The sequence below is a fragment of the Argiope bruennichi genome, chromosome X2 (genome assembly GCF_947563725.1).
Source record: "Argiope bruennichi chromosome X2, qqArgBrue1.1, whole genome shotgun sequence".
NCBI lineage: Eukaryota > Metazoa > Arthropoda > Arachnida > Araneae > Araneidae > Argiope > Argiope bruennichi.
Window position 1 is genome coordinate 121,335,193 of NC_079163.1, and position 14,825 is coordinate 121,350,017.

A 14,825-nucleotide genomic window follows, 5' to 3' on the forward strand; every position below is an offset into this window, starting at 1 on the left:
TCATCCCTAGTACCCATCAATGGATTTTTGTTTTTTAAAATTCGGCCGAATTGGGCAGGTCGAATCATAGAGTTGAGATACTATCAGCTCTACGGGTCAAATCGATAGTTACTTTCCATCGTGATTCAAGATTCAAGAGCTGTAATCGAAAAATTGCCGGAATATTCACGTCGATTATTTGAACCACCTCTTAACATGAGTAATATTCATCATTAATATTTTGTATTTTAAAAATATGTGATGATTTTTTTTAAATTTTGCAATGGTTACAGAATAAAAATTCGTCAAACTTCCTCAATAGGATGAAAATGGAAAATGCAGTGGTATAAACATATTTCGTAAACTATGATTGGCAACACTGAGATATTGTAGACTTGAGCTAAAGCGAAAGGAGGTATTTTCGTATTCTGAATTTTCTAAATCTATTTTAAGTTATATGTCTTCATGCTTTTAATAAGAAGTTTCTAATAATAAGCGAAAAAAAAAAAAAAAATGGAACGCGTGCATGCACATCTGGAGGAATTCCTTGTAGAGTATTGCGGTATGTATTAATTTTACTTTTGTGTGTTATTGTTCTTTTAAGCTTCATATCGTACCGGTTAATTCAGTATATCAGTAATATATTTGTTCTGTTTTTATTTCAAAATCAATTTTTTGTTAACTGTTAAAAGAGCTTTAATTTTTTATAATACTTTCTTGTTTGCAAACCTGACAATTCATTAACTGTATTTACAAGCATATGCATCAAACTAAAATATACTTCGATTTCATATGTAAAATAAAAATTATTATAAAAACTTCAAATTTTAGTAAGGTATAAGAAAAATGTTATTTATAGTGTATAAGTTACATAATCCTTAAAATTTACTTTTATTTTATGAAGGAAAAGTCTTAATATTTTTAAACATGATTAATAACACTACACCATAAAACAGTATTAACCAAACAAAACAACTTAGCTACTGAGTTTTCATGTTCATTAATTCAGTAGTTGCAGTTATGAAATTTTTGCAAGAATTTCTTTTTTTTAAAAAAAACTTTTCTTAATTTTTTGTAAGGCTTATGATATAATTTTCTTTTCATTTCAAGTTCATACTTCTAATTGCTTTTATTTGCACACTTGAAAAGATTGTTGGAACTACATTCTGCTGTTAATTCTTTGGAGTAATAACAATGCTGCAATGAATGATAAGGTCGATTGCATAGTACATTCAAAGACATTATGGTTAATTGATCATACACTTTTATAGGAATTAATGAAATTTTTTCTGGATATCCAAAATATTATTTCTAATTGTTGTTCATGTTTGAATAATACAAAGAATGTCTCTTGCTTGATTATTAAGGTGAGGACAGATCTTGAAATTTAACTGGATTGGACAGATCGAATCAATAGTTTCTTTCTATTGTGATCCAAAAGCTGTTATCAAAATTTTTCCATATTATTGACACTGATGGTTTGACCTGTGGATCTTGTACCATTTCCATTATGTATTTAGTTTTCAAAGCAAAACTTTATTTTAAGTGTAAAATATATTAAAATAAAGATTCGCTATTAATTATAAAAACTTAGTAAGAAGTAATAAAATGTCATTTAGAGTAGATTTACTTTATATATTGCTCAAAAGTGGCATATTTTTTATAACAAAATCTCAATATTTCTGTGATTAAAAATTTATATTGAAACTAAGTTTGATTTTTAAATAAGAAAATTTATTGCATTTACCCCATTACTAAATGATGGTAAGACTTTGCATTTAAGTATCTTTATTTTTTTATATTTTATCTTTAGAGTTTAATCTACTTTTTGATTTTAAAAGAATTCCAAAGTTGATAAAAAAATCTTTGTCTTCATCTTTTATGAAATATTAAGTAACTTAGTAAGAAGTAATAAAATATCATTTAGAATAGATTTACTTTATATATAGCTCCAATTTGGATTATTTTTTATAACAAAATCTGGATATTTCTGAGATTGTAGATTTATATTGAAACTAAGTTTTATGAAATATTAAGTAATATTTTAATTGAAAACAGTATAAAACTTTGAGTAGTGAGAAATTTGGAGAAACAACTGCTTAAAAGATAACATAAAAGTATATTAGGAATATCATTTTATATATAAAAACTGATCTGTGGGACACAGAAATTACTATTATTTATTTCCAAATAGTAACAGTCAAATGTAAACAAATTGTACTATAAATATTTCGAGCTGTGTCATGAAATGGTTTTACTGCTGCACTTTTTGTTTTTCCTCTTTTGCTAATTGATGGAGTTGTAAAATGCTATTAGAAATGCTCTGGAGAGGGCTTATCATATTCTCTTAAACTCTATTAAACTCGAAATATAATGTATAAAAAAAGTCAGTAAGGTGCATAGCGTCATGAAAAGTGTTTAAATTTGAAAATCATTTTAAAGCAATTTAAAAGTGCTTAATTTTTTTCAAGAAGTGTAAAGATTTTTTTTTGTTTTATTTCTATATATGTTAAATACAATAAATGGAAAGCTCAGTCATAAATTCTTGTTTATGGGACGTATCAAGAAGAAAAAAAACGAAGAAAGGGAAGAATTCGAGGAAAGGTTTCAGAAGTTTCGGCATAAGATAATGCTTACTGCACTTTTTTCCTACTCCCTCTATTCTTCAACAGTAGGCACCAATATATATTGAAATGATGAATATAAAGGGGTGAAATACGAAAAAATGGGCAAACTTGTTGTAACTTGAAAGTATGTTCGAATTTCTTTGATCTTTAATTTTCTAGATTGGAAGTATTTATTTTAATGCATGTAAACTTTTTGTTTAAGCCTTTATGGGTTCTTGAAAAAATCTTTTATGCATTCCTAAAGAATATGCAGATTGGCTTCGATCGACAAAAATTAGAATAAAATAAGATGCATTTGGTACGCAAAAAAATGGATGAATCAAACATGGAGAAATTGCTCTAAATACACCAATGGAAGATACATATGATATTTAGCTGCTTTTATTCTAATTACTCTGGAGCCTCTTCAGCTTGTTACACGTTCAAACATATTTCTTGTTAATATGTAGTTTTGGGATGATATCTTGAACGACATACGAAAGATTTTGCTATAAGATATTGAATTGATATTTAAAGCGATATGTAATTATGTTAGTCGATTGCTTAAAATCTAGTGTGAGGAAATTTTAATTTGAAACCGTAAATTTTGAATAATAGGGATTTTTTTTGTAGCTTACATTTTTAATATAACCATTAACTATTCTTTTAAAAATTAGCATTTATTGAACCAATATTGCCATATGTTATTTTTTTAAAATTCTGCTTGGTCTGATAATTAAAATTTAAAGGACAAAGTTTTAAGAAACCTTTATTTTTTCAAATTTTATCGGTTTTTTTTTTTTTTTTTTTGTAACTTTTACACAATGCTTTTAGTTTCCCAGTGAAATCTCTTTGTCTATAATTAACACTGACTGACAGAGCAATACTCAGCCTAAATAACTGAAGTTAAGAACTTGAAATGTAGTGGGTAGTTAATTCTTGGGTATTAGAGAATCACTGATTTGAAAAATTTTTAATTAGAAGTTTGATTGAAAAATTAACACCGTAATTAACAATTTTAACATGTTTCCACTATAATTAAAAAATATTATCGTCCAAATATTATTTTTACTTTCTTGAAGATTAAACAAAAAGCTTTTTAACAATAACATTTTGTTTGAATGAATGCTTTTTTTTTAGATTTAAAAATTTTTTAATTAGTTTTGGACACTATTTATAACAGTGCCAGCGTCCTGGCATAGGAGTAGCTCATCTTCCCCGTGATCTAGGCGTCCCAGTTCGAGCATGGTTGTTTTTCTTCTGTGTTCTATCTGTGAGGTGTGTGAATGTGCCTTGTAAAAAGGGGTTATGTAAGCGAATACGACACATGAAGTAGCCAAGTCGTACTCTTGGCCCTAGTTGGTGCTACTGAAAAAACGAAAGACGCTCGCTCGACTTAAATCGCTGACAGATCAGTCAGTGGGCTTGTAAAGTGCAATAAGTAACAACAACCACAATTTATAGGAGTAATTTTTTTCTTATTGTAATGAAAATCAAAATAATATATTTGCTGAAGGAAATCTTCAAATCATGTCTTTTACACTATTAGCATTGTGATATAAAAATAAGATCAAAGTGATTTCTGTTGACCCACAGTCTTTCAAGGGGTTTCAGCAATTCCTGAAACCTTTCTGCGGTTTGTGTTGCTGTTTGTTACTTCACATTTATTTTGGCAGAGTAAGCATAATCTATAAGCCTTTTTACATAAGCTGTAGATTTGCAAAAAAAAAAAAAAAAAAAAAAAAAGTATTTTAACAGTTCTGCTCAACATAAATTCAAGCATGCAACATTTTTTACAAATACATCTGCATTTTTGAAAAATGTTTTTCATTTAAAATATTTTTCTTTTAATTTCTACGAATAAAATGTATTGTACTATATGTTTGACTTTTGGAATAAACATAAAAAGGTACTTAGGAAAAGAAATTTCTGGCATGGATAGTGAAATTGAAAAACTGTAACAACTAACCAATGAAAGAAAGTTTTAGTTTTTATTCTTGACAAAATGTAACAATATTCAACGACACATAACAGAAACAAACTTTTACTAGAGGTAGAATCTGAAATTGGCTATGAGAAATTTTAAAAAGCTGTAAAGTCAGGTGTAATAATAACAGTGTTTCTCTACTGCTTTGTTTTTTTATATTTATTATTTCTATTCTCATAAATATTTATATAATCTAGTTTTGATAAAAATAATGACAAAATAAAAACTATATGTGTTAGTTCTATCAAATAAAGCTATCAATACCAGGTAATGCTGTCAAATTTTTGTCATTTTAATTTTAAAATTTGAGTTGGGGATTTTAAAATTAAGGAAAAAAGATAGCCAGTTACTTTTTACGTGTAATTTTTTTTTTTGCAATTGTACACATAAGGACATCTAACTATTAGGATATAAAAGTTATTTATATATATTTTTAAACTCTGAAAAATTTAGTTAGTAAATTATATTGATCAAAATCTATCAGCATTATTTAATATTGATAGATTAACATATTTATTAAATGATTGATTATAATATTTTGTGCAATTGATACCTATATGTATTTGTCTTAGGGGATGATAGAAATCCCCTTCCCCGTCTTGTACAAAACCCATACATTCACCCATTTTTTCTCCCAATGTATGTCCAGTTTGCCGATTATTTAAATCTTCTTTATGTTTGTAACATATACTGATTCAATTAAATTTGCTCATAATTCATATTCTTAGTATGAATTATTACTTAAAGGTAATACTGCCAATCTCAATAAGTGACAAGGCTCGATTCAAACTTTAAACAATGTTATAATCATTTTTAGAAATCGCCAGATCATATTAGAATATTTTGATTAAAATATGAAAAGTTGTTTCTTGTCAAAAATTAAAAAATAAATATTTAAAATTAAAAAATATTTTTCTATAAAAACTATTATAAAAAATCCTATGCTTAGGAATTGCATGGGGTTTTGTATTCATGGCTATATGAATGTGTTTAATTTTTTTCACTAAGGGGCTTAAAAAGTCCTTAATTTTGCATCCTTTTCTCATTATAAACCCTGGTCAAGAAATAAGTAAATAAAAAACTTAATCAAGCACGAAAATAAGCTTACTTGTGACTAGATGGGTAATTGCTATGAGTAAGCAATAAAATTTGATGAAAAATATCTTAAAAAATGATTTTTGCATTATTTAAGTCCTCCCCCCCCCCAAATGCCTTTTCATGATATAAATTTCATTTTTGTAAATTTTTACTTTATTACTGCTTATTTTTATTACTTTTATTATTACTTATTCTATTCCTATTATTATTATTTATTTTTACTTTTTAAAATTTTTATTGTATTTTTTAATACATTTTCTGTAATAATGTTTTTAATGCTATGTTTAAATCCAAACTCATTCATCAAAAAATTCAGTTGCATACTTTTACCAATGCTAAAACTAAGATTGAAAAATTGTTTTCTTTGGATTGACAACAAAATAGGGTTTTTACTTGTGCCTTTATTTCATAATGTATACACTTTTCAATTTGTAGCTGGTTGATTCAATTAAATTCATGTTTTTCCGTTATATCAAATTACCAAATGAAAAAAAAAAGTATTATATTTTAATTGTAAAAAGTCTAAATTTTTAAGTACAAACTGATCACTAAATGTGGCTAATACAACATTTATCAAATATATAAAAAAATTGTGTTCCTTATACAAATCTATATTTTTTCTCTAATCTGCAAAAAAAATTTGCATTTGTGGTTATCAAAAGAAGAGAAATATTGTTGCCAACTTTTTAAAAGTTTATTGAAAGCTGATTTCATAAAAAATTTAAAAAGTTGTTCCCTAATAAAGGGTGAAAATGTCGGAAAGTATGGGCCGATCAAATGGTCACCTGTAATTCCTGACTAAACATTTACACTAAAACGTTTTTAATACTCATGAGGACATGTGTTGTATGGATTTGTTGATGTCCGTATATGAAGGTTGTGTGTATTATGTCTTCCAATTAAGGGTGCATTCATCTATGAATAACACATGTGCACTAAAACTAGGTAGAACTGCTATAGCCGGCGTCCTGGCATAGGTGTAGGGCGTCTTCCCCGTGATCTGGGCATCCTGGGTTCAAGTCCCGGTTTGGGCATGGTTGTTCTTCCGTTATTCTATCTGTAGATGTGTGAATGTGCCCTCCTGTATAAAGGGGTTGTGCAAGCGAATGAGTGATGCATGAGTAGCAAAGTTGTACTCTTGGCCCTAGTTGGCATTACTAAAAAAATGACACTCCCCCACCGACTAAAAATCGCTGTCTTCGTAACAACCATGGTAAGTGCCATAAGAAACAACAACAACAGAGCTGCTAGCTGTTGCAAAAACCAACATGCAAACTTGACATATGGTGCATAATCTGCAGGTATCAGGGCTTGCACTTTCTGTACATGGTAGGAGTGTAATTTTTTTTCCTGTAATATTTGCCAAACAATTGAGTAGGACATATTTATGACACAGGAAACCTCTTGCATGCTAATATCCGGATGATCTTCCACTCTTTTCAGAATGTCCTCTACAACTTGTGGTGTCTACACACTCTTGTTATGTTGAGGATAGAAATCGATATTCTTTTCTATTTAAAAAAAATGACATAAAAATGCATTTAGAATATATGTAGCTTTGTTCTATCCTCAATTTCATTGCAGTTTTGCCATTTTATGATGATGGCCATTCTGGAATGTTTTAGTTCTTAGTTTTATAAGACTGTATATAAAATCACTAAATATAATAAATTAATACAGGAGGAAATTTACTTTTCATCCCAGCCATGTTGAATCTTATTTGCAATTGCATATATAAAAATCAAATAAAAAATCATCATTTTCAGAAATGATGTATCTATCTAAATGATTTGTTAATTTTAAGAAATATTGAAAGAGATCAGAGATTGTTATTGTTAATCTTATGAAAATTAATTTAATTTTTTGGTATTGATAATTTTTTTTTTGCTTTCTTTTTAACAATTTTTATGTTTTTGTCAAAACCAAAAAGACATAATTTGTTTTACAATAGCAGATGTTGTACAAATACAGAAATAAATATTAAAATTTAAAGAGTACACATTTAAAATTAAAATCTTTTTTTAAAAATAAAAACTGTACATTATTACAAAATAGAAAACATCCTTTGCTTATAAAAATGCAAATTCACATATGGATACATGTGAAACAGTGCTTTTTTTCTTGTTTTTTTTTGGCTAAGCTGCTTAAAAAGTACTTAATTTCTGCAGCAGTTTTCTCTACACAACTTGTTATATATGAATAATATGAACTCATTTTAGATTCTGTCCAATAACTAAGCAACAAAACTATTATTGCTAAATGTTTATGAATCATCAATTTCTTATTAAAGTTGTTTTAAGTAAAAAGACATAAAAGTTCTATTAATGTGTAAACTTATGCCAAGTAAAACGCTTAGTATAGTTTATGTGAAGAATTTCATATAATTTAAAATGATTCTCGGATATTTCAAAACAATTCATAACAAACTATCATTGTTATATTCTTTCATTAATTTTGAAATTTAATGAACATTACTGAAGATTTATCATCCATTCTGTATGGCATTTTGAATATACCATATCTGCACAATGAACTTGCACTTGCAGAGGAGGGGAGAAAAAATCCAACACCAGGGAGGAATTGCACTGGGTCTTTGAAAACTCAATATATTTATTGCAGTGAAGTATAAAGTAAATAAAATTCTAAGAGATTTGGTGAGAAATTACAAGAGCTGTAATTTATAAAATATTACTGAATTTTTTCTTTGACAGCCTTGCAGATGTTACATTATTTTATGCAGGTCATGAAATTGTTCATATGATTGAACAAATATTAGAAATCATTCTATAGGACACCAATCCTTAGTTGTTCTTTTTCAGTAAAACTCAGCTATAATCATTGTGAAATAAATGAGGAAAATGAAAATACATCCCAATTATGCCTCACTCATCCTCAATTGGTGATAAATCTGATAGTGGTGGCATCCATGATAATGTTGGAACATGATTGCAGTTGTAATCCATAAAAGTGTTTAATAGGTTTAAACACTTTTGTGGTGGAAGTTGCCTGATTCTCTGTTCATAAAATGTGCTTTAATATCTTGCAGTAGTAATCTAATATATCAATGTACATTTTGTATCATGGATTTAAAAATGAAGATGCTGCTGTCATTCATAATGAAACCAGAAATCATAATACTTGGAGTTGATTTGCTTTTTCTATATTAGAAAGTATTCGGCAAAAACTTTTTGTGGGGCCTTTTTACCAATGAAAAACTATTGCTGAGATAAACAGATCTTGTCCATCAACATAGCTATATTATATTCAGATCACTAGCCAGCTCTTTCATAGTATAACTGAAGATACTTTTCACATTTTCTAGATCATCTGGAATAGATGTCATAGTTCAAAAATCTTTATAGCAGTCTGCAGTAAGATTCCTGAACCTATAATTATTTGTATTTGATCGCCCAGCCATCTACTGGTTTTTATTAATCTCCTTTCTTACTAGTTACTCTATCAACCAAGCCCCTTTATTATACTACTGTTCTCCTATGGTGATCATTGACAACAGTTTACATAGTTGCGACATCTCAGCTAATTTTTAGTATGATGTGGCAAAATGAAAATTCTTCCTCTTATATAACACATTCCAACAATTTTATCTTATTTAAAATTATTTACTTTCTGACTGTTTGCATATGTTATTTCTGAGGCAGGCATTTCATATACCTTTAACCAATATTCAGGAGAATGGCCCCTTCTTACAGTTTATATCAAGTATGATACATGCAATAATTTATTGCATATTTGTCTCATAATGCAAATAGTTATGTTGAAATCTTGATGCATCAAGCAGGCTGATGGAAATAGTTCTATTTGTAAGCAATTTTCCCCTTGTATTGAAATTTGTTTTCTGCTTGTGTATATAAAATAAGTTTTAGTTATGTAGAGTTTTGAAATCTAAATTATATGTTTTTAAATATATTCCAGTTTTAAATTCCTGGTATTTGTATTATTTGTTGTCCTGTTTGTTGTTTTTAATTCCTGTTATTTATTTGTTTTATATTCCTGTTATTGTATATTTTTAAATATATTCAATATATATATATACTGGGAAAAAAATTTGTTGGTTGAAAGAGGGGAAAGATTTGACTTTTAGAAAATTCAAAAGCAAGTATAAACGACTTAGATATTTATTATTAATACAGATAACAGACTAAATTTTAATGATTTAATCTATAAGATCGTAACCAATAGTACTGACAAAGTTTAATGCCAACATGAATTTATAGATAATATGCGATTATCATTATATTTTGTGTGTGAAAATGTCTTTCTTCTTGATTAAATGCCTTGGGAAAACTAGATTACTAGATTAGAAAAGAGAAAAGTAACAAAAAATCTGAAATTCAAATTTCAATTTATTTTCTGGAATTTTTGATGAAGTGTTATAATATTTTAAATTAACTTTGAAGTTATTTGTTATTCTCATTCCCCTCATTTTACTCTGGGGCAAAGCTAATTTAGCATCATGTGGAAGTTTGGACAGAATTAGCTTGGGTGTTATCTTCAGTAATTGAACACAGTTTTTGATATTTTCTGATGACCCTTGTGTAGCTAAGATTTCTGACAGTTCAAGTTGGTGAAGTTTCTGTTATTCTTTCTCTTTGGGCCTGTTTATATTCATCTGCTGCTGATTTGGGGATTGTCAGTCAACAAATAAGTTCACAATCTCAGCTGAGTGTTGACTCATAGATTTCAACACAGATTCATCATTTTATATTTTTTATTTGATAAATGTTTTATGCTTTTTTATTTTTGTCTTATTTCCAATATGTGTTTTGTATAATGAATGTTTGAAATGATTGTAATTATTTTCTTAGAGGATCTGCCAGAATATATTCCATGCCTCCTAGAACCTCCATCGCCTGTTGACTTTCTTAATGAATATGTGTACTTAAATTTGCCTTTTGTTATACACTATAAGGAACCACCTTTTCCAGCTGTAGGATTATGGAATGAATCAAAGTATTTAAGGTACTTTTTTTTTTTTAATCATTGCTTCCTAGACTTTAACAAAATATCTAGTATAATCCTATTATTTCAATTATCATTGTAACAAATTATATTAAAGCTAGTCGTATATAATTATGATTTCTTATATAAGATATTATATGAACATTGAAGATAGATTGTAAACAAAACAGTTCTGAAAGCTCTGTTATCATGATTTATTGTTATTCGTTAAGAATTACGGTTAAAAATTTCTTTGTAAGCAAAATTTATTATTGTTTTACTTAGTAACTTTTGTGTCATCTATTTGAAACTTATGTAAGGCTACTTGTAGTTAGTAACATCTTGGATAACAAAAATATGTCATTATGTACTTGTAAATAATACTGAATATATTATTAATGTATTAAAAACTGATCTATTAAAAAGAATCTATTTTAAGCCGACATAATCGATTTAATTTCCTTTTTTCATCTTCTTTTCATTCATTCACTTTTTTTAATTCAGGAAAACTTTGTTTTTTTGGGTCTTCAAAAATTATTCACTATTAAGATTTAAATGAATGAGCATATTTAAAAACAATAGTTGGTGATACATATAGATATATCTCATACTGCATGGAACATAAAGGCTATTTAGTTTTATTATAAAACTGTAACTTTATTAAATTCTAAAGGAGAGTATGATAAAGTTAAAAAAGTATATCATTTATGATATTCATGAACAAAAATATTCTGTCAGATTACACTTTATTACTCCTTAGAAATATTCTCCAAAAGCAAAAGTATTTTTAATTTATTTATATTGTAAATTTCTTCTTTTTGGATTTAATATGTTTTTAACGTTTTATTAATATACTTATTTTTTAATATATTTTTGTATGTCAATAGATATACGTATGTTTTGTGTTTTGTTTCACTTCCATTTGTTTATCATATTTTGATTGTACTAAATATGAAAAGTGTTTAAGTCTCATTCTTTTGCATTTTTGTTGTAATATGTTCTTGTAAACATCAATACAGTTGAAGTTTTGCTCAAAATGCAAAGAAAAAAAGTAGGATTTGAAGTTTAAAAGGATCTTGTTCAGCATGTATTAGCTTTTTGCATTTAGTTCTAAGTAGGAATATCACTTTCATACAAAGATTTTAATCAAAAAAACTTAGGGATTATACACAATTAATATGTGGATTTGATCAATCGGAACGTATCAAAGTTAGCTATTGAAAAATTGGAAGAAAAGATATTGATTTCAAGTTGTTGTGGCCCAAACTGTATTAAAAGATGTTAAGTTTACAAAGCAAAGAAAAGTACATTCCAAGAAAGAGACATCCCCCCCCCATTACCAAATGTCATTGGTTTTCTTTGCATAAAAGTTCACCTTCAGGCCCCAAAACAGGAGTATGAAGGAAAAAGAATGGATTAATAGACATAAGAACTCCAGAAAGAAGCATACGATTTTCTTTACACAGTGGGACCTCTTCCTTTTCCTAAAATATAAAATTAAGGTATGAATGAAATCCCTCACTACCTATCTAAAATAATCTCACTGAAAATATCTTAATTACATTTCCAGAAGTTTTTTCCACTTTATGGACAATTGTCGTTCTATCTGTGGACATGATCTGAAACCAAACTTCAAAATAGAATTGATCTTTTTTAACAATATGATAAGTCACTGTCAAGCTGCTTAACCCATGACCGTGAATTTACTTTAAGGTGTCTTGGGACTTTTAACAATTATCCATGAAAGTGAAAAAACATCTTTTCCCAACTGTCAAACTTACAATTGAAATAATTCTGAAATTTGAAAATTTAACTATATGATACTCATATATAATTAGATTATTTACCATATTTTCATATAATTTCAAAAAAATTAGAAAGTTAGAAAATTAGAAGGATATAAAATGTATGTTGTTCAAAATCTTAAAAACTGATATTTTCACACAGGATTTTGAACTTAAAAATTGGTCAAAATTTATAATTTGTAGTTCTTGCAGAAAAGTGTTCAATTTGTAAGTTACACAGGCTTTTTATAAAACTTTCAGTAAAAAAATATTTTTATACTATAATTATTTAAAAAAATTGAAACTTTAATATAAGATCTAATTAAATTTTTTTGTCAATAATTTGGCTAAAAATTGATGTATAAGTCAAAGAAGAACTTATTTTAAGCATGTGTATAAAGTTTCAGATTAATAGAATAAAAAGTTATTGATTATTACTGTGTCATGAAAAAAAAAATCAAAATTTGATTCCAGTGACCCTGCTTGTCATTCTGTTTATAGCCTGATCCCACTTCTGCAGTTCTCCTAATAATTCATAAAAATGAATGATATGAAAGAGAAATGTGTATACAATCTGTCTGCAAGTATAAAGTGAAATATTTTCTGAAATCTATTGATTTAAATATTTTGACATTTAAAAAGTGGAAATATTTTCTTTTGGAAAAATTTTGAATTGTGAAATATTTTATGTTGAAAAATTGATAGTTACTTAATCACATGTTATTTGATTTTCATAGCTACAATTACATAGCATTTATATATTTTGAAATCTAGCACAAGATGTATTTTAAACTTTAGAGCTATTATGGTGTTTTGCCGGATTATAAAGAATACATCTTATAATGTGGGGAAATCAAATTCTATTTGATATGATTTTAATAATTGCTGTTTTGAATATCTCTATAAACAAGTATTTGATATTGTTATTGAAAAGTCCTGTTAGTTTTGTTAAAAGTAATCGTTAAAATGCTGGGTAAACCAAATTTATAAAATTTGTTCTAAAAGATATTACTGTGTTTGAAAATTTCTATAAATATCTGTTTTAAAAATTTAAGCAGATTAAAATTTAAAAGTTTTTTAAGAGACACAGCATTTTAATTCCACAAGAAAACTACAACTCACACACTCGGAAGTTAAAGCTATAGTGAAACCAGAGTTCGAGTGATTAGTAGATTATTTTTAGAATGCAGAATTATTAGAAGTTAATATATACACATTATATATAACATAGGAATATAATGATTTCTGGTCTCAGGTTCATAATGCATCTGTCATAATTTATTAAAAAAGAACATAGAAGGAGAGTAGTTGTTTGTAGTCAATCGAAAGCCTAATAAAATTTTTTTATTGCATATACAGTGGTGACCAAAATTGTGGACACTTTTGAATATGTTTGTTTTCTAACTTTGTACGCTTATAGAAAATGTTACGTTTCACAAAATGCAAACTCTTATATATCATTTTAAAGAGAATTTAATGCTTATTTCCATACAAAAAGCAAAGTTCAAATATTTACAATACAAAAGAAGTTAAGTGGCAATAATTATCCAGATACATTAGATGCTGATGACTGCAGTGAGTTATCAGTACTTAGTAGGGTAACCTTTATTTTTTTATTACAACTTCACACTGATGTTTCATTGAGTTGATGAGAGTTTTAAGCTCTTCTTTCATTATTGCTTGATGCCAGGAAACAATTATAGCCTCAATAAATTCTCTTTAATTTGATGAACACTTCAAATGTACAAGGGTTTTCAAATGGTGTCATAAGTTCTCAATAATTTTGAGGCCAGGACTGTTTCCTGGCCATGATAACAATTCAATGCTTTTTGTACTAAACCACGCTTTCAATATTTTAATCCTGCTGAAAAATAAATGATGTGTTGTTGGGAAAGAGATCACTGATGGAAGGTGTAAATTTTGGTTCTAGAACAGTGTCAATGTATTTTCTTGCATTTAACGTCTCCTCGATAACATGAAGGACACCAATACTGTCTGCTGACATGCATGACCAAATCATAGCACTAACTGAGTTCTTCATAGTTGCCTGAATGCAGTCAGGGTGTAGCTCTTCGCTTATTCTACATCTTCACTACCGAGTAACAATATCTTTTTTCATCACTCTGTATAACTTGTGAATACTGATAATCTGTCCAATCAATGCATTCCTTTGCCCACTGTAATCTTTTTATACTCTATTGTAAATTGAAATAAGGATTTTTTTTCGTAGAATTCTACCTCTTAGTCCAACATGTAATAATCTTCTCCTGATTGTTCTTGAACTGACAGAAATGCCAGCATCATTCATTTGACTTTTAATGGTCGCTTATGACATTCTTCTATCTTGGAGACAGTTTTTTTATTCTGTCATTAACAGATGTGGTGCAGCTTTTTCACCCATTTCCTTCTTTG

The 14,825-nt window shown here is 27.7% G+C and overlaps 1 protein-coding gene across 1 annotated transcript in view; it reads left to right on the plus strand.

Moving 5' to 3' along the window:
• Window positions 1-366: 366 nt before the first annotated feature.
• LOC129961088 (bifunctional peptidase and (3S)-lysyl hydroxylase Jmjd7-like) overlaps window positions 367-14,825 on the plus strand; it is a 76,266-nt gene continuing 61,807 nt past the window's right edge. Inside the window, exons 1-2 of the mRNA XM_056074910.1 lie at window positions 367-541; window positions 10,497-10,650. Coding sequence (XP_055930885.1) covers window positions 493-541; window positions 10,497-10,650 — 203 coding nt within the window. The 5' untranslated portion in view covers window positions 367-492. The remainder of the gene's footprint in view (window positions 542-10,496; window positions 10,651-14,825) is intronic.